Here is a 17,878-nt window from a genome sequence, read left to right on the forward strand (position 1 = left end):
TCCAGTGGGTCTAATTTTTTTTTGGGGGGGGGTGTTTCCAGTGGATCCCACCTCCCCATAGACTGGAATTCTGGGGATGGGGGGGTCCACTGGGTTCCACACCCCTCCCCCCCATTCTCCAGCATGGAATTTTGGGGAGGTTTCCCGCTATTTTGGAGGGAGTGGGGGGTTGGTGCTGTGGGTTTCACACCCCTACCCCCCCCCCCGATGAAGCAGCACTGGTGGGAAGGGGGGGGTTCCCAGGGTTCCCAAATCCCACCCTGACCCTCCCCCTCAGGAATTTTGGGATCTGGGAATGCCAGCGGTGGGACACACCTTTATTGCACACAGAGAGCAGCAGGCAGCAGGTGCAGGGGGGAGGCTGGGGGTCCTGGGGGGGGGAGTTACAACCCCTCAGCCCCCCCAGCCCCCTTTTTGGGAGGGGGAAAGGGGTGTTTTCCCTGAGTTTCCCCATCCTGAATCCCCCCAGGGTGGCTCAAACTGGGGGGGCCCCAAGGAACCTCGTACCGGGACCCCCCAAAGAACCTCGTACCGAGGGGTCCTGGGGGTGGCTCCCCGGTGGGATCCTGTCCCTTGGGGTCCCCCCAGGGGGTCACAGCAGGTTCTTGTTGCGCTTGGGGACGATTTTCCTCACGGTCCTTCGCTCCGAGATGTTCCTCCGGACACGGACGGTGGGGCCCGGGGGGGGCTCAGGGGCCAGTGAGGGGCTCGAGTGGGCCTTGGTCAGAGTGGGGGGGTCTGGGGGGGCCCCCCCTGCCTGCGCCTCCCACCCCTCCAGGTCCCGGGCGCCCGAGTTCAGCCACGTCTCCAGCACCTGCACGTAGGTCTCGTAGCGCCGGCGCTGGGGGGACGAGGGGGTCACGGACGGGTCACCCCCCCGGTCACCACCCCTGTCCCCTGTGTCCCCTCCTGTCCCCAGGGTCTCTCTGTTCCATAGCAGTGTCCATCCCATGGGAGAAATAAGGATGGGAATGAGCCACCATCACGGGGACATTCCTGGTGTTCCCAGTGTCCCCCCTGTCCCACAGTGCTACCTAGACCACCAGGAAGATAAGGATGGAGATGAGCCATTGCCATGGGGCCGTTCCTGGTGTCCTCCATGGAGAACAAAAGGATTAAAATAAGAAACCACCCTGGGGACCTCCCCAGTGTCCCTGATGTGTCCGGTGTCCTGGTGTTCCCCCTGCCTTGGGTGTCCCCATGTCCCCACCCACCTCCTCCAGCAGGAATTCCTTCTTGACCCGATACTCGTCCAGGTCCCGGGCGCGGCCCCGGCCCTCGGGGAGGTGCCTCTGGTGCTCCAGGAGCTCCTGCCCCACCCGCTCCAGCCACTGCTCGTGGCACCGCAGCTGCTCCTCCTGGGGGGAGACCAGGGCTGACCCCCACCCACCCACCCGGGGGGCTCGGGGGGGACTGATGGGCACCCAGGGGTGTCTCCACCCACCCAGGGGCCTTGGGGGTCTCACCATGGGCTGTGGGGAGGATGGAGCTGGTTGGGCACCCAGGGGTGAACCCTCCTACTCAGGGGGCTTGGAAGGGTCTCACTCGGGGGCTTCAGCTGGGGGTGATGGGCACCCAGGGGTGTCACCCCTATTTGGGGGTCCCAGGGGTCTTACTGGGGGGCTCCTGCTGGGGGCCGTGGGCAGGATGGGCCTCACGAAGCGTCGCTGGGACCCCACGGCCGCTGGGAACGGAGGGGAGGAGAACAGGGCGGCCACGAGATTGATCCGGGAAATCCAGGACAGCATCTCCTCGGGGGTGCTGGATCGTGACATCACCAGTGACGTCACCAGTGCTGTCACACCCTGCAGGGACCCCCTGCCGTGACCCCCTTTTTTCCCCCCCCAGGTCACTCACGGCGCCTGGAACAGGAACAGCCTCCGCTCGGCCGTTTGCAGCCGGAACACGTTGGGCCGCTTGGTGTATTTGGGGGCCCTCTCAGCCAGGGCATGATGGACCCCCAGGGGCTCCTCGGCCCCCCCACCCTCCTCTGGGGGGGCCCCGGGGGGCCCCGGTTCTGAGGGGCGTCGGGAGACCCCCCGGGCCCCCCCCCCAGCCTTGAGGAAGAACAGGAAGGTCCCGCGGAGAACGGCTTGGAAGGGCTTCCAGCCCCGGCGGCCCCAGGGAGCTGGAACGGTGAGATGGGGGTGGGACACAAAGGACACCCCAAAAATACCCCCCTACAGTGAGACACTGCCCCGGTGCAGTGGAGCCTGAAATGGGCCCCCCCAGGTCACAGTGGAGCTCAAACGGTCCCACATCTGTGTCCCACCCCCAAAGCTGCATCCAGAGATCCCAACGCACCCCAAAGTCACCCTCTGGGACCCTAAAGAGGAAGAGACAGCCCAAATATGCCCCCCCACCAACTCCAAACCACCCCAGATCTACCCCCCACAAGCCTGACCCAATGGATCCCAAATCTACCCTACAACACCCCAGCTCTGCTCCCCTGGATCCCCAAAATCCCAAATCTGCCCCTCCAGATCCAAACGCCCCCCAAATCTTCTCCCCTGAGCCCCAAAACCACCCCAGATCTGCCTCCCTGCACCCCCTAACCCACCCCAAATCCTTCCCCCTGTACCCCAAGCCCCCCAAATCCCCCCAGACTCACTTTTCTTGCCATCAGCCTCTGCCAGGACCTTCCTGGCCAACCACCCCCTGCGGAAGGTCACGGCCCCCCCTGGCAGCTCTGGGATTTGGGGGAGGATCTTCTTCCCTCCCCCGGCCTCTTCCTCCTCCTCCTCCTCCTCCCTGTGGGACGTTCAGGATCACAGGAAGCCCCCCCCAGCCCCCAAATCCCCCCCAAGCTCCCCCCACTCACGTCGCCCACTCCAGCTTCTTGCTGCGGATGGAGCCATAAAGAGCCTGGGGGGGGGAAATTCGGGGGGTCAGGGGGTGTGGGGGGGGCTTGAGGGGGTTCAGGGGAGGGAACCCCCTTTTTCAGCCTCAGGCCCCCCCCAGAATACCTTGAGCTGCTCCCTGGGAAAGTCCTGCCCGTCGTTCATCCCGCTGAGGTTGGACACGAACTCGGAGCTGGTCATGGCCCGGCGCAGGTGCTGGGGGGGCAAATTTGGGGGTGTTGCGAGCTGGGGGGGCACAGTTGGAGGGCGGGGGCCCCAAATCCAGCCCAGAAATTGGGGAGACCGCAAATCTGCCCCCTGCCCAGGTCCAAAACAACTCCAATCTGTCCCACTGGGGCCGCCAAAACCTCCAATCTGCCCCCAAAATGTCTCAAATGTGCCCTCCCAGATCCCAACACACCCCAAATCTGCCCCTGCACCCACCAAACCCCCAATCCACCCCCTGGGCCCCCCCAAAATTCCCCATCTGCCCCAAGCCATTCCCCAAACCCCTTGCCCCTCACACTCCCATATCCCCCACAGTCCCCCCCGAAAAAGGCAGGGTGTAGATTTTGGGGGGTTTTGGAGTCCCCCTCCGTGCTCACCTGCCCGTGCAGGTCCGTGTTCAGCAGCATCAGGGCACAGGTGAGGGAGTGAACCGAGTCTGGGGGGTTGGGGGTGTCACATGGGGGTTCTACCACCCCACCAGGTGAGGGGACCCGCCCCCTGAACCCCAAAAGGTGCAGCTGGGGGGGCCCCGGGGGGCTGGGAGGGGGTGTGGGTGAGTGGGGAAACTGAGGCACAGAGGGAGGTGAAGGAGCTTTGTGGGGATGTGGGGATGGTTTGGGGGGCTGAGGGGGATTTGAGGGGGCTGGAGGGTGTGAGGAGACCCCCCCCCAGTAAGGGCACCCACCCCCTGAACCCCAAAAGGTGCAGCTGGGGGGGGCCTTGTAGCCCTGGGAGGGGCTGGGTGGGGAAACTGAGGCACGGGGGGGGTTAGGGGGCATTAACCAGCTCTAGGGGTCCCCGGGGGGTGTTTGGGGTCTGGGGTCTCACCGGGGGACGGGAAGGCCCCGGGGTTGCAGTGGTGGAAGCGCCGGGAGAAGTGGCCCAGGACCCGCTCCCGCTCCTGCGTCTCCCCCGACAGCACCAGGGCCTGCAGGAACGACCTGGGGGAACCCCGGGCTGGGGGACCCCAAAAACACCCCCCAGGGGCACCACCGGGGGGGACCCCAAAAATACCCCCCCAGGGACATCTCCAGCATGGGGGACCCCAAAACCACATCCCCTTGGGTGTGTTTCTGCCTGCTTGGATCCCAAATCTGCCCCCTGAACCCCAAATCGGCCCCCCTGGACCCCAAATCTATCCCCCCGGATCCCTCATCACCCCAAATCTTCCCCCCCCCAGACCCCACCATTCCCCAAACCACCCCACATCTCCTTTCTTCACGTCCCCCAACCCCACATCCCTCCCACCCCCCCATCGATTTCGGGGTGTCCCTTTGCCCCCCCAAAGCCCCACCCAGCCCCCTCCCATCCCAACCTGAGCGCCTGGTCCAGCGTCTGCCCCCGGAACTGGAAGAATTCCAGGTATTCCTGGGCCACCATCGTGCTGAAATCATTGCTGGGGGGGGCACACGAGTTTGGGGGGGTGGGATTGGAGCCCAGAGGACCCCCAAAAGGGGGAGGGGACCCCCCAAATCCTTACTTTTTGCGGAGGAACGAGGCCACCTGGGATTTCCGGACACCCTCCAGGTGGAACAGGCGGGAGGCCAAACGTTGGGCCTCCCCCCGCCCCGGCTGGGACCCCCCCCCGGGGGGCTCCACCGGCCCCCCTAAAGGGGATCTGGGGGGGAAGGAGGGGTCAGGAAGGGCCGGGGGTGGAGGGACCCCAAAACCCTGCCTGGGTGGGGAGGAGGGGGTGTGGGAGGGAATAGGGGAGGACTGGGGGGGCATGGGGGGCTCGAGGGGGTGAGGGGGAGTCTGGGGGGAGTTGGGGGGGCATAAATGGGGGGCTGAGGGACAGACAGACAGGGCAAGGAGGGTTTGGGGGGGTCAGGCAGGACTGGGGGGGTCCCCATCCCTGCCTGGATGGGGCAGGGGAGCCGGGGGAGTTCGGGGGGATGGGGGGGGGAATGGGGGGTCTGAGAGGATGGACAGACAGGATTTGGGGGGCTGGAGGAGCACGGGGGGGGGGTTGAGGAATGGGGGCGTACAGGAGGGACTGGAGGAACTGGGGGAGCCAGGGGGACACATGGGGGTGAGGGGGGGTCACAGAGGCTCTGGGAGGGGCAGGTGGGGGGGACAGAGATGGGGGGGCCGGGGGGGTCAGACAGAGTTTGTGGGAGGTCAGAGAGAGTTTTGAGGGGGCAGCAGGAAGGGGGGTGTCCCACACGGGTCTGGGGGTCCCGGCGCCGGCGGGGGGGTCCCTCACCCAGGGCTGCTGTCGGGGGGGTCCGGCGGGGGCTCCAGGCCCGTCTCGGGGGGCGACTCCTCCATGTCGGGGCGTGCGGGGGGGGGCCCGAGGGGGGGTCCCTGCGCCCCTTCCCCCCCCCGGGCCGGGAGCCACAAACAACCACGTCCTGGCAGGAGGGGCCCCCCCCGGGACCCCTCGGAAAGCCCCGGTCCCGGGGGGGGCGGTGAGGGCAGGGGGCAGAGGGGCTGGGACCCCCCTCCCGGGGGCTGATACGGGGCAGGTTGGGGGCTGGGGGGACGCTGGGGGGGATTTTGGAGGGTCACAGGGCTGGGGGGGGGTTTGTGCATCACTCTCAGGGGGGCGGGGGGGCCGAGCTGGGGGGAGTTGGGGGGGGGCTGGTAAAGGGGGCTGAGGGGGGGTTTGAGGGGGGTCAGGGGGCTGGGGGGGTTCTGGTGTCCCCCTCCCTGGGATAAATCGGTGGGTGGCAAGGACTTGACAGGCAGCTGGAACCCCCCTTTTGGGGGCAAATCTGGGGGGGCGGCGGGGGGCTGGAACCCCACTCCTTGGTTCAAATCTGGGGGGGGTGGAGGGGTCTGGTGCCCCCCTTTTGGGGGGATATTGGGGGCGGCTGAGGGTGTTTGATGGCCCCCGACCTGGGGCACATCTGGGGGGGCCTGGTGCCCCTCCTTTTGGGGTAAATCTGGGGTGGTTGGAGGGGTTTGGTACCCCCCTTTCTGGGGAAAATCTCGGGGTACTGGAGGGGTCTGGTGCCCCCCTCCCTGGGGCAAATCTGGGGTAGTTTGGTCCCCTCCTTCTTGGGCCAGGTCGGGGGGGCCTGGGGGGGTCTGGTACCCCCCTCTTTTTTGGGCCACATTGAGGGAATCTGGGGGGATTTCGTTCCTCCCTTTTTGGGGCAAATCTGGGGGTGCTGGTGGGGTCTCGTACCCCCCTCCCTGAGGCAAACTGGGGGGGTCTGGGAGGGTTCGTTTCCCCCTTCTTTGGGGTAAATCTGGGGGGGCTGGGAGGGCCTGGTGTGTCTCTGCCTGGGGCAAATCTGGGGGTTCTGGGGGGCTCTGGTGTCCCTCTTTTGGGGACAAAGAGGAGGGGGTGGGGGGGGTCTTGTACCCCCCTTTCTGTGGTGTATCTGGGGGGGCTGGGGTGGTTTGGAACCCCCCTTTTTGGGGTAAATCTGTGGGGGTCTCTTGCCCCTCTTTGAGGGGCAAATCAGGGGGGGCTGGAGGGGTTTGTTGCCCCCCCTTCTGGGGCAAATCTGGGGGCACTGGGGGGCTGGTGGAGGTCCCAGACCCCTCTCCCAGGAGTGGCTCTGGGGGGGTCGGGGGCCTGGGGAGGGGCAGATCCTCATGTCCCCCTCCTGGGGGGTACCCGGGAGTGGGGGGGTCCTGGCCCCCCTGCTCTGGGGTGAGCTCAGGAGGGGTAGGGGGGTCCCAGTCCCCCTCACCTGGGCTGGGCTCCAGAGGGGTGGGGACTGCAGGGGGGTCCTGCTCCGCCCATTCCAGCTGCCCCCTCCCAGATCCCAGGGGCAGCTCCGGGGGGTCAGAGAGTGCCCGGTCTGAGGGTTGAGGGGGTCCTGGGGGAGGAGAAGACACGGGGGGGTGGTCCCCATCAGCATCAGTGCCCCCCCCAAAACCAGCCTCCCCAAGGATGGGGGGTCCCCACACTCACCCCACTCCACGGCGATGTCCCCGATGTCCCCTTCGGGGTGACCCCTGAGGGCTGTGGGCATGGGGGGGGTTTGGGGGTCCCCCCGTTCTGCCCCGGTGCCCCCTGTGGTGTTCCCCCCCTCGGCGAAGGCGGCGCTGTGGGTCCGGTAAAGGGGCACCCCCTGGGCCCCCCCAAGGGCCACCAGCCGGCTCTGGAACAGGGGGTTGGTGTGGAACTGGGGCTCCTCCTCCTCCTCCAGGTCCTCCTCGTCCTCGGCATCTTCCTCTGGGGAGGTGCTGCCGTGGTCATCGTCGTCATCCTCCTCCTCATCAACCTCATCATCCTCACTCTTCTCCTCTTTGCCGCGTTCGGGGGCTCGGGGCTCAGGGGCTGTGGTCCCACCCGTGGGCACAGTTTTGGGCAAGATGGTCCCATCCATCATCACAGTCTTGGACAGGTGGGTCTCATCCATGGTCACGGACTTGGCCGAGATGGTCAAATCCATGGTCAGGTGCTCCTGAGAGATGGTCCCATCCATGGGCACGAATTTGGGTGAGATGGTCCCATCTGTGGTCGTGAACCTGGATGGGATGGTCCTATCCATGGTCATGGGCATAGATGGGATTGCTGCGTCCATGGGCACATCCTCTGGAGAGATGGTCCCACCCATGGGCATGAACGTGGGTGAGATGGTCCCATCCACAGGCACAGATTTGGGTGAGATGGTCCCATCCACAGGCACAGATTTGGGTGAGATGGTCCCATCCACAGGCACAGATTTGGGCAAGTTGGGCCCATCCACGGTCATAGACTCGGGTGAGATGGTCGAATCTACATTCTCCTGAGAGACGGTCCTACCCATGGGCACAGACTTGGGTGAGATGGTCCCATCCTTTGGCACATCCGTGGACATGGACACGTGTGAGATGGTCCCACCCTCTGGCACAGTCTCCCCTGAGATGCTCCTGCCTGTGCACGAGTTGGTCTCATCCATGGCCACGGGCTTGGGTGAGATGGTCCCATCCACAGTCACATGTTCCTGAGAGATTCCCTGATCCGTGGGCATGGACGTGGGGGAGCTGCTCCCACCCACAGCCATGGACCTGGGGGAGATGCTCTCACCCATGGACACATGGAAGATGCTCCCAAAAATGAATCCACAGCCTTGGTCCTCCTGGAAGACACTCCCATCCAAGGGCAAGGACTCGGGTGGGATGCTCTTGTCCACGGGCACGGATTTTAGGGAGATGGCCCCACCTGAAGGCACGAGGGAGATGCTCTTGTGTGTGGATTCGTGGCCTTGGTCCTCATGGAAAGTGCCCCCATCCATGGGCATGGACTGGGGTGGGATGTTCTTATCCATGGGCACGGAATTGGGTGGGATGGACCCATCCATGGACGTGTGGAAGATGCTCCCATCCATGAGCACAGGCTTGGGTGGGATGTTCCCCCCTATGGACACGTGGAAGATGCTCTCAAATGTAGATCCATGGCCTTGGAGCTCCTGGAAGTTGCTCTTATCCATGGGTTTGGGTGGGACATTCCCATCCACAGACATGTGGAAGATGTTCTCCAACGTGGATCCACAGCCTTGGAGCTCCTGGAAGCTGCTCCCATCCACCCCCAGGCTCTGCACGTTCTCCTCCGGACCCCCAGGCTGGGGGGGGGCGGTGCCGGGGGCCGTGTCCCCACAGTGGGGGGGGTCCCAGGGGTGCTGGGGCAGGGGGTCCCTGGGGGGGGGCTGCCCCTCGAGGGCTCCCTGCAGGTCCCACACGCAGAGCTGGGCACGGGCCAGGCTGGCCCAGAACACGTCGGGGGGGGCGCTGGGGGCCTGGGGGGGGGCTGGGGAGGGGGCCTGGGTGGGGGTCACGGGGGTCAGGGAGGGGGTTACTGGGGGTGCCAGGGTGGTCTGGGAGGGAGTCAGGGGGGGTGCCTGGGGGGAGGTCAGGGTGGGGGTCAAGGGGGATGCCAGGGGGGGTGCCAGGGGGGGGGTCACCGCCTCGGCTCCCCCCCCGGAGAAGACGATGGCGTCCTGCGCCGCCAGCACCCCGGGAGGGGTCGGGGGGGTCCCCGCAGGCTCCATGGGGCCCCTCCCTACAGCTGCCCGGCCAGGCTGGGGGGGGCTGCGCTGCCCCGAGGGTCCTGAGGGTCCTGAGGGTCCAAAGGGTCCGTGCCCATGGCGGGGGGGGCCCTGGGGGCAGAGGGAGGAGAGGGGATGTGGGTGGGGGGTCTAACATGTAGGGAGGGGTGGGGTGGGGTGGGAAGGGAAGGGGAGGAGGGAGGAGGAGGAGGGGGAGAGGAGAGAGGAGGGAGAGAGGGATGAAGAAAGGAGAGGAGGGAGGGAGGGGGAAGGGATGAAGGATGGCAGGACGATGGAGGAAAGGAGGGAAGGAGGGATTGAGGAGGAAGGGAGGGAGAAGGGAGAGAGCGAGGGAGGGATGAGAGAGGGAGGGAGAAGAGAGGAATGAGGAAGGAAGGGTTGGAAGGAAGGGGGAAGAAAGATGGGAGAGAGGGATGAAGGAGGAAAGAGGGGAGAAGAAGGGAGGGAGGGAGGAAGGAAGGAGGGAGGAAAGAGGGAAGGAAGAGGAGGGAGGAGGGAAGGATAGAGGAGGAAGGGAGGAAGGAGGGGGAAGAGAGGGAGGGAAGTTGAGGGGAGGAAGAGATGAAGGAGGAAGGAGGAAGGGGGGAAGGGAGAAGGAGAAAAGAGGAAGGAAAGGAAGGGGGGAGGAAGGGAGGGAGGGAGGCAGGGAATGAGAGAGAGAGGGAAGAGTGGGCGGAAGGGATGAAGGAAAAGAGGGAAGGAAGGATGGAGGAAGAAGGAGGGAAGGAGGGGGATGGATGAAGGGAGAAGGCAGGAGAGAGGGAAGGAGGAAGCGGAGGAGGAGGAGGAGGAGGGAGGGCTTAGAGGAGGAAGGAGGAAGGAAGAGGAGGAGGAGGAGGGAGAGGGGGAGGAGGCTCGGGGAAGGGAAGGAGGGTCAGGGGGTGGTCAGGAGGCCCCCACGGCCAGGTGGGGGGTCCCGGCACCCTCACCCAGCACCTGCACACCCCGTGTCCGGCCCCGTCACCCCACGGCCCCACGTCACCCACCCCGTGTCACCGCGTCACCGGCACCGCTTCCGCCCCGCGGGGCAGGAAACGGGGGGAGGGCACCCACAGACCCCCCTCAGCCTGGGGGGGGGGGCTGCACCCCCAAATCCCCCCCAAAACCGCCCCGCAAAGGCTTTTAAAGGGGCTTGAGGAGGGGGAGGAAAGGTCTGTCTGTGGGGATCCCAAGTGGTTATGGGGAGAGGTGGGGGGTATCTGAGGGTAGGGACCCCAAAAGTTGGGGTGGGGCCCCAAAGGGGGGGGACCTCAAAGGGTGGGGGAGTCCAAAGGAATTTGGGGTGCTCTGGGGGGTGTTGGGGACCCCGATGGGTGGGACCCCAAAGACCAGGGCAAACCAAAAGTTTCGGGGGGCTCAGGAGGGGGGTGGGGTCCACAGGGGTTGAGGGGACCTCAAAAGGTGTAGGGGTGACCCCAAATGGGTGGGGGAGACCCCACGGAGTGAAGAGGCCCAGAGACAAGTGGGGGCTCCAGGGGGGACCTTCAGAGTCCAAGGGGGACCCAAGAGTTATGGGGGGACCCCAAGAGTTATGGGGGGCCCCGAGGGCTACGGGGGGGCCCGAAGGGTGGGGGTATCCTGGATTTTCTGGGGGAACCCTCACGGCTTGGAGGACCCTGCAGGGCGGTGTGGGGAGCCCGGGGGGGCTCCGAGGGCTCTGGGGGCCCCACAGGGACCCCTCGCTCCCACCCCCCGGGCCGTGGGGACCCCCGGAGTCCCTCCCCCCCTTACCGGCACTGCCGCGCGGGCGGGGGCGGGGCCTCGGCTGGGCACGCCCCCTCTCGGGGGTCGGGTAGACACGCCCCCTCCTCGGGGGCGGGGCCAGGGGCTCGATGAGTTCGTTGTTGTCACGCCCACTTGTTAGGCCACGCCCCCCGAGAGGCCACGAGCCCCCGGGCTGCCCCGCGGGACCGATCCCGATGGAGCCCCCGTGGACCATCCTGACCCTGTGGGTCGATCCTGCCCCACGGGGCCCGATCCTGGCCCCCCTCCCCAAATCACACACCCTGAGCTGACACCAAGACTGTCGCTTTATTTGGAAGGGAGGACGCCCCCACCCGTGGATGTCCCCCCATGGGTGCCCCCCATGAGTGCCCCCCGCCTGTGGGTGCCGGGGTCACTTTCGGCGCAGGTAGAAGGCGGTGGCCCCGTGGGGGGGGGCCATGGCCAGGGCCTCCCCCGGGCCTGGGGCCGTGCTGAGGAACAGCCCTGGGAACGCTGCGGCCTCGAAGGTGTGCGTGGACCCCCCGAAGGTTTTGTAGAAGGTGAAGGGCGTGGCCTCGTCTCCCTTCTTTGAGAACAGCTCCAGCAGCTCCACGTCCTGCCGGAGGGACACACAGAGCTGGGACACCACCCCAGGGCGGCACCATCCCAGGAACCCCCATCTCCAGGTGACTCCATTGCCAGGTGACCCCACCTCCAGGTGACCCCACCTCAAGAAACCCCCATCTCCAGGTGACATCACCACCAGGTCCCCACCACCTCAGGGTGCCCCCATTTTGGGTTGACCCACCTCTGGGTGCCCCTCTACCTTGGGTTGACCAACCCTGTTGCCCCCCCAGGTGCCCCCTCACCTCCAGGTGCAGCCAAGGCTCGGGGCCGGTGCCGCAGGACAGGGCGCGGGTGCCCCCGCGGATGCCCACGATGAGGGGGCAGCGCCAGCGCTCCAGGTGCCGGTTGGGCACGACGCTGATGGGCTCTGTGGGGACACGGGGCTGGGTGGGGGCCCTCGAGGGGGGGCACCCTCCCCACGGACGACACCCACCTTCCTGGGCGGCGTTGGCGCCCTGCAGGCTGGTGGCCACCAGGTGCCCGTCCCGCAGGCACAGCCCCTTCTGCTCCGTGTCCCGCAGCACGTAGTGGTACGGCTGGGCCGGGGGGCGCGAGGCCGCCGAGGCCATCATCGTCACTTTTGGGGACACGGGGACATGTGAGGACACAGGGACGGGACACAGGGATGTGGGGATGGGGACACGGTGGGGACGGACACGTGGGGACACGGGGACATGGGGACGTGGGCACATCACAGGGACGTGGGGATGGGGCCCACGGGTACATGGGGAACATGGGGACATGGGGTGTCTTGGGCATGTGGAGACGTGGGGACATGACTGGGGACATGACAAGGATGTGGGGATGGGGGACACGGGGACATGGGGATTGGAGACACGAGTGTGGCAGACGTGGGGAGTGGGAAAGAGGCACATGGACACATGGGTACACGAGGGGGCACATGGGTGCACGGGCACAAGTGGGCACCACAGGGATGTGGGGATGGGGGACATAGGAATTTGGGGGCAGGGATGGACACAGGGACACCTGAGGACACGGGGGACCCGTGGGGCACCCAGCAGGCACTGCCTCTACCTTTCCCCAGGAAGTCCTCGAACAGGGCCTCCATGTCGGGGTCGATGACAGACTCGGCCGCGTTCCCGGGCCCCGTCAGGACTCCCAGGGGGTGGGACCGCTTGGGGGGTCCCCGGGGACCCCGGGCCCCTCTGCACCGGGGAGGGGGGAGAGAGAGGGGGTGAAGATGGGTGTCACACGGGGTGACCCGACCCAGGTCCGAAGGGAGGGGCAGCCCCATCCCACCCTGTCCCCACTCACGTGACAGCAGGTCTGGACACGCGGGACATGGCTGGGCCTGGAGGGAGAGGGGGACACGGGTGACACGGGGGACACAGGTGGAGGACACCCCTGCCACTCACCCCTGTCCCCTGCTGCCAGCCCCGGCCATCAGGAGCATCCAGAGTGAACACTCTGGGAATCCTTCCTGGGCAGGACCTGCTTGTCCCTGTCCCTGTTCCCAGCCCTGGGAATTGTTCCCAGGCAGGACCTGGCCTGTCCCTGTCCCCATTCCCAGGTACCTGTGACTCTGGCAGCTCCCGAGGTCCGGTCCTGTCTGGGCTCTGTCCCCTGGGGGTGGTGGTGGCTTTATAGGGCCGGGCAGGGCGGGGGGCAGAGCCCGCCCTGCTGATTGTAGGGCAGTGCCAAGCTGGCATGGGGAAATGCCACCTGGGCCCCTTGTCCCCATTATCCACTGTGCTGCCCATGGTCACCGTGGCAGGGATGTCCCCTGTGCCATGTCCCCCACCACCAGCCCTGTCCCCGCAGTGTGTCCTGTCCCACAGGTACCGGTGTGTCCCCAGTGCCCTGTCAGCATTTTCCCATGTGCCTTGTCCCCATGGTGCCTGTGAGCCCTGTCCCCACAGGCACCTGTGTCCCATCCCCATGGTCCTGTGCCCCCTGTCCCTGTGCTGTGCCCTCTGTCCCTGGGTCCCACATGCCCATGTGCCCCATCCCCGTGATACCTGTCCCCATGTTTGTGTCCTCCCTGTCCCCATGGTTCCACAAGCCCTGTCCCCGTGGTGTCCTGTCCCCAAGATCCCATGTGCCCTGTACCCATGTGCCCCGTCCCCACAGCCCCGCGTGTCCCGGTGTCCCCCGGTCCCACATCCCCTGTCCCCGCGGTGTCCCTGTGCCCCATTCCCACGCGTGCCGTGTCCCCGCGTCCCCTCCCCGCGGTGCCAGGCCGGGTGTGCCGGGCGGGAAGCGTCGTTTCCCCGGCGGGATCCGGGAAGGGGCGGCCCCGAAGGTGCCCGGACCGGGGCAGCCCCGGCTGCGTCACCCCGGGCTGGGGACGCGCCGTTCCCGTCCCCACGGGCCGGTGGCGCAACCCGGGACACTCCGCGGGTGACGCAGCCACCGCCGCCCCCCCGTGCCCTGTCCCCGGTGCCACCCACGCCACGGGCACCGCGCTGGCCTGAGCATCTTTATTGCCTCAGCGGCGCAGGGGGGAGGACGGCGCTGTCCCCGCGGGGATGGCACCGTCGGAGGTGGTGGGAGGCTGGTGGCACCAGCCCGGGGGTGAGGATGTCACCGTCCCCATGGGGCTGGCACCATGCCCAGGGCGAGGATGCCACTATCCTGGGGAGGATGCCACCCTTCCGAAGGGGATGGCACCGTCCTGTGGGGATGGCACCTACCCTGGAGTGAGGATGTCACTTTTCCCAGTGGAATGTCACCTTCGCCAGGGGGCTGGCACCATCCTCGGGGTGAGGATGTCACCAACCTGGGTGGGGATGTCACCCTCCCCAAGGAGCTGGCACTATCCTGGGGGAGGTGCCACTGTCCCCAGGCTGAGGACGTCCCTGTTCCCAGTTGGGAGTGTCCCCATGGCTGTGCCAGGGGGGCTCAGCAGAGCTGGAAGTAGAAGTCGAGCAGGTGGGTGGCATCGTGGCTGCGGGACAGCGCCAGGGGCTGGTGGCCCCGGGCAGAGGTGCAGAGGAACCAGCCGGGGTTGGCAGCAGACTCGAAGCGCCACAGCCCGTCCTTGTAGGAGCGGAAGAAGGTGAAGGCGGCCGAGGCCTCCCCGGTGTGGGGCAGCTCCCGGATGTCCACGGCCTGCGGGGACAGAGGGGTCACCCACGGCCTGGGGGGCAGCACGGCAGGGCTGGCACCCACGGCCAGCAGGGGACACGGGCGCTGTGCCACCGGGGGCTGAGGTGGCACTGTCCCCACGATGTCCCATCCCCACAGTCCCTGTGTCCCCACCCCACACCGTGCCATCCCTGAGGTCCCTGGGTCCCCATCCCTGCAGTCCCCATGTCTCCACCCTTGTGGTGTCCTCATCCCCATGGCATCCCCTTGGCATCCCTGTCCCACAGTGTCCCCATCCCATGGTGTCGCCATCCCTTTGGTGTCCCCTCAGTGTCCCCATGCCCCTGTCCCCGTGTCTGTCCCACCTGCAGCTGCAGTGCCGGGGTGGTGCTGGTTTTGGGGTGGCTGGCGAGGCAGCGGGTGCCGTTGCGGATGCCCAGGATGACGGGGAGCCGGGTGGGCTCGAAGGCGCGGTTGGGCACCCAGAACACCTTCTCTGGGGGGGTCACACACCCGGGGGGCCATCAGGATTAGGGTCAGGGTCCCTCACCACCCCCACGTCCCCCCTGTGACCCCTCATCACCTTCCAGGGCGGCGTTGGCCCCTTGCAGGTGCCCGGCCAGCAGTTGGTCATCCCGCAGGTACAGCGACTTCTGGTTCACATCCCAGAGCCTGGGGGGCACAGACAGCGGTGTCACCCTCTGCCACCCCTCAGGGTCCCCTAGGGGTGCCCCCTGCCCTCCTTACCGGTACTGGAACACCTTGGTCTGCAGGGTGGGTGCCTGGCAGGGGGAGAAGCCTTCAGCCTCTGCGCAGAGGAGGAGGAAGAGGGAGAGGGTGAGGGCGCTGGCCATGGTGCTCCGGAGCCGCCCTGGCACCCTCTGGCACCCCAACACCGGCCCAGCACCCCCGCCCTTATAACCCCCTCGAAATGCCAGTCCTGCGGGGGTGGGGGGCTCCCAGTGGCGTAACAACCACCACGGTTCCGCTTCCCCTCCCGGCCCGCCGAGCCCTGCCGGGGGTCCCCGCTCTCACCCGCGGGACCCCCCACCCTACTCATGCTGCGGGACCGCGAGAGGGAGGAAGGAAGGAAGGAGGGTGGCAGTGGTGTTGCCACACTGCTGGGGAGGGAGGCGGGGCTCGCCCCCGCCCAGCGCTGGGCAGCTCGGGGGGGTGACACCCGAGGTGAAACATTGAGGGGGGCGACACGGCGACATGACAGGGGGTCAGTGCGACCCCCGACTGGCCGCAGCGGGTCTCGAACCCAAGTCTCCCTAGTGAGGGAGCGGCGCCCTCCCTGTTGCGCCACCGCGAGGGGGCGTCGTACGCATGCGCAGTTACGAAGGCGGGAGGCCCACAGGAGCGGCGTGGGCAGCGCTGAGTGGCTCGGGGTGGGTAGCGCATGCGCAGAGAGCGATGTGAAGCCTCCATGCACGGGCAGGGCGGTAAGGGCGCGATATGCGCTTGCGGAATGCGGGATGTGAAGCCCCGGCGCAGGCGCAAGGCGCTAAGTGCGGGAGAAGCGCATGCGTAGCGTGCGCGGTGAGGCGGCAGCCCATGCGCAGAGCGCCCCCGCGGGCGGCAGCGGCTGGGCCATGGCGGCGCTGAGGGCGCTGAGCGCGGCGGAGGCCGCGCTGCTGCTGCTGCTCCTCGGCTGCGGCGCACACGGGCTTTACTTCCACATCGGGGAGACAGAGAAGCGCTGCTTCATCGAGGAGATCCCCGACGAGACCATGGTCATCGGTGCGAGGGGAGGGGGCACGGCAGGGACCATTGTGGCGGGGGGGGAGAGACCACCGGAGACTTGGGGGGTAACGGGAAGAACCACTGCGGATTGGGGGTAATGGGAGGGACCGTTGGGTACTGCAGGGGGGTGAGACCACCGGGATCTGGGGGGGGGGACAGGAGGGACCACTCCGTACGGGAGGGGACGAGGAGACCAGTGGGGACCGGGAGGGGCCACCAGGTGCTTTTTGGGGATGGGAGAGACCACCGGGATCTGGGAGGGGTCACCAGGGATGTCACGGGAGCGACCCCCGGGCACTGGGGGGGGGGGCAACACTGGAGACCACCGGGTTGGGGGGGAGGGCGATGGGAGGGACTGAGAAACCCCCCAGGTGCGATGGGGAAGGGCAGGAGGAACCCCTGGGAAGGGGGATGGAGGGGCCGGGCTGGGGGGCACTGGGATGGGAGTTGGACCCTCCCCGACCCCGTGTCCCCCCCGTTCCCAGGGAACTACCGGACACAGCTGTGGGACAAACAGTCCGAGTCGTTCCTGCCCTCCACTCCCGGGCTGGGCATGCACGTGGAGGTCAAGGACCCCGACGGAAAGGTGGGCACCTCCAGGACAGGGCAGTGGCCCTGTCTTGGCGCCCTGGAGTGGGTGACAGTGGCCCTGTCCCAGTGTCCCAGGGTGTGACAGTGGCCCTTTCCCAGTCCTGGGGGTGTGACACGCCCCCCATGTCCCCAAGTGGTGCTGTCCCCGTAGTGTCACAGTGTCCCTGTGGGTCCCTGGGCTGTGTGTGACACTGTCCCTGTCCCAGGTGGTGCTGTCCCGCCAGTACGGCTCCGAGGGTCGCTTCACCTTCACATCCCACACGCCGGGGGAGCACCAGATCTGCCTGCACTCCAACTCCACCCGCATGGCCCTGTTCGCTGGGGGCAAACTGGTACTGCTGGGGCAAACTGGGAACACTGGGGAGGGGTCCCCAACGCTAGGGGGGGTCTCTGCCACCCTGTGCCACCCCCTGAGCCCCCCCGACCCCTTCTGTGCCTGCAGCGGGTACACCTGGACATCCAGGTGGGTGAACACACCAACAACTACCCCGAGATCGCGGCCAAGGACAAGCTGACAGAGCTGCAGCTCCGGGCACGGCAACTCCTGGACCAGGTGGAGCAGATCCAGAAGGAGCAGAACTACCAGAGGGTGAGCAGGGGGTCCTGCAGGGTCAGTTTGGGGGGATCACCCAGTTTCCCCCCCTCTCTGACCCCCTTTCCCCATTTTTGGGGCAGTACCGGGAGGAGCGGTTCCGCATGACGAGCGAGAGCACCAACCAGAGGGTGCTCTGGTGGTCCATCGCCCAGACCATCATCCTCATCCTCACTGGTATCTGGCAGATGAGGCACCTCAAGAGCTTCTTTGAGGCCAAGAAGTTGGTGTAGCCACCCCAAACCCCTGAGAGGCTCCCCCAAATCACCCAACACGCCCCAAAGGGGGGATCCAGCCCGCCCCGGGGGACTCCCACAGACCTGGGGAGGGACCTTTGCTGCCTGCTGGGACGCTGGGGATGGTGGGCAGGTTTGGGGGGGCCCTGCCTGCCATCTGGGAGGGGGGAACCCGCCCCCTACTTGGGGGAAAATAAAGATTTTATTGGGGAAAATAAAAGGGTTTTTTGTTTCAATGGGGCTTCCTGGTGCTTTTTTGGACTGGGGAGGGAATCTGCTGCTGCAGGAAGCCAGGGTGGGGGTTCAGCCATCCAG

At 66.7% G+C, this 17,878-nt stretch overlaps 4 protein-coding genes across 4 annotated transcripts; 1 reads left to right on the plus strand and 3 right to left on the minus strand.

Moving 5' to 3' along the window:
• Positions 1–296: 296 nt before the first annotated feature.
• LOC114001494 lies at positions 297–8,806 on the minus strand. Its single transcript, XM_039386064.1, has 11 exons — positions 6,940–8,806; positions 6,716–6,844; positions 4,384–4,464; positions 3,897–4,009; positions 2,967–3,056; positions 2,822–2,865; positions 2,612–2,751; positions 1,858–2,128; positions 1,617–1,761; positions 1,215–1,358; positions 297–841 (listed from the first exon to the last, which is right to left on the minus strand). Exons 1-11 carry the CDS (start codon positions 8,474–8,476, stop codon positions 593–595), a joined length of 2,943 nt encoding a protein of 980 aa, XP_039241998.1. The 5' UTR covers positions 8,477–8,806; the 3' UTR covers positions 297–592.
• Positions 8,807–11,129: 2,323 nt separating this feature from the next.
• On the minus strand, positions 11,130–12,561 carry LOC114001495 (interleukin-36 receptor antagonist protein-like). Its single transcript, XM_027746691.2, has 4 exons — positions 12,386–12,561; positions 11,784–11,927; positions 11,593–11,717; positions 11,130–11,339 (listed from the first exon to the last, which is right to left on the minus strand). Exons 1-4 carry the CDS (start codon positions 12,417–12,419, stop codon positions 11,136–11,138), a joined length of 507 nt encoding a protein of 168 aa, XP_027602492.2. The 5' UTR covers positions 12,420–12,561; the 3' UTR covers positions 11,130–11,135.
• Positions 12,562–14,125: 1,564 nt separating this feature from the next.
• LOC114001498 (interleukin-1 family member 10-like) lies at positions 14,126–15,424 on the minus strand. Its single transcript, XM_027746694.2, has 4 exons — positions 15,146–15,424; positions 14,982–15,070; positions 14,764–14,894; positions 14,126–14,422 (listed from the first exon to the last, which is right to left on the minus strand). Exons 1-4 carry the CDS (start codon positions 15,250–15,252, stop codon positions 14,213–14,215), a joined length of 537 nt encoding a protein of 178 aa, XP_027602495.1. The 5' UTR covers positions 15,253–15,424; the 3' UTR covers positions 14,126–14,212.
• A 485-nt stretch (positions 15,425–15,909) lies between these two features.
• Positions 15,910–17,799, plus strand: TMED4 (transmembrane p24 trafficking protein 4). The gene is made up of 5 exons (XM_027746693.2): positions 15,910–16,141; positions 16,630–16,730; positions 16,942–17,067; positions 17,178–17,324; positions 17,411–17,799. The coding sequence occupies exons 1-5, from the start codon at positions 15,925–15,927 to the stop codon at positions 17,558–17,560; spliced, it is 741 nt and encodes a 246-aa protein (XP_027602494.1). The 5' UTR covers positions 15,910–15,924; the 3' UTR covers positions 17,561–17,799.
• Positions 17,800–17,878: the final 79 nt, after the last annotated feature.

This window comes from Pipra filicauda, unplaced genomic scaffold, assembly GCF_003945595.2.
Source record: "Pipra filicauda isolate LSUMZ 115617 unplaced genomic scaffold, ASM394559v2 scaffold462_size518177_pilon, whole genome shotgun sequence".
In the NCBI taxonomy this organism is placed as follows: domain Eukaryota; kingdom Metazoa; phylum Chordata; class Aves; order Passeriformes; family Pipridae; genus Pipra; species Pipra filicauda.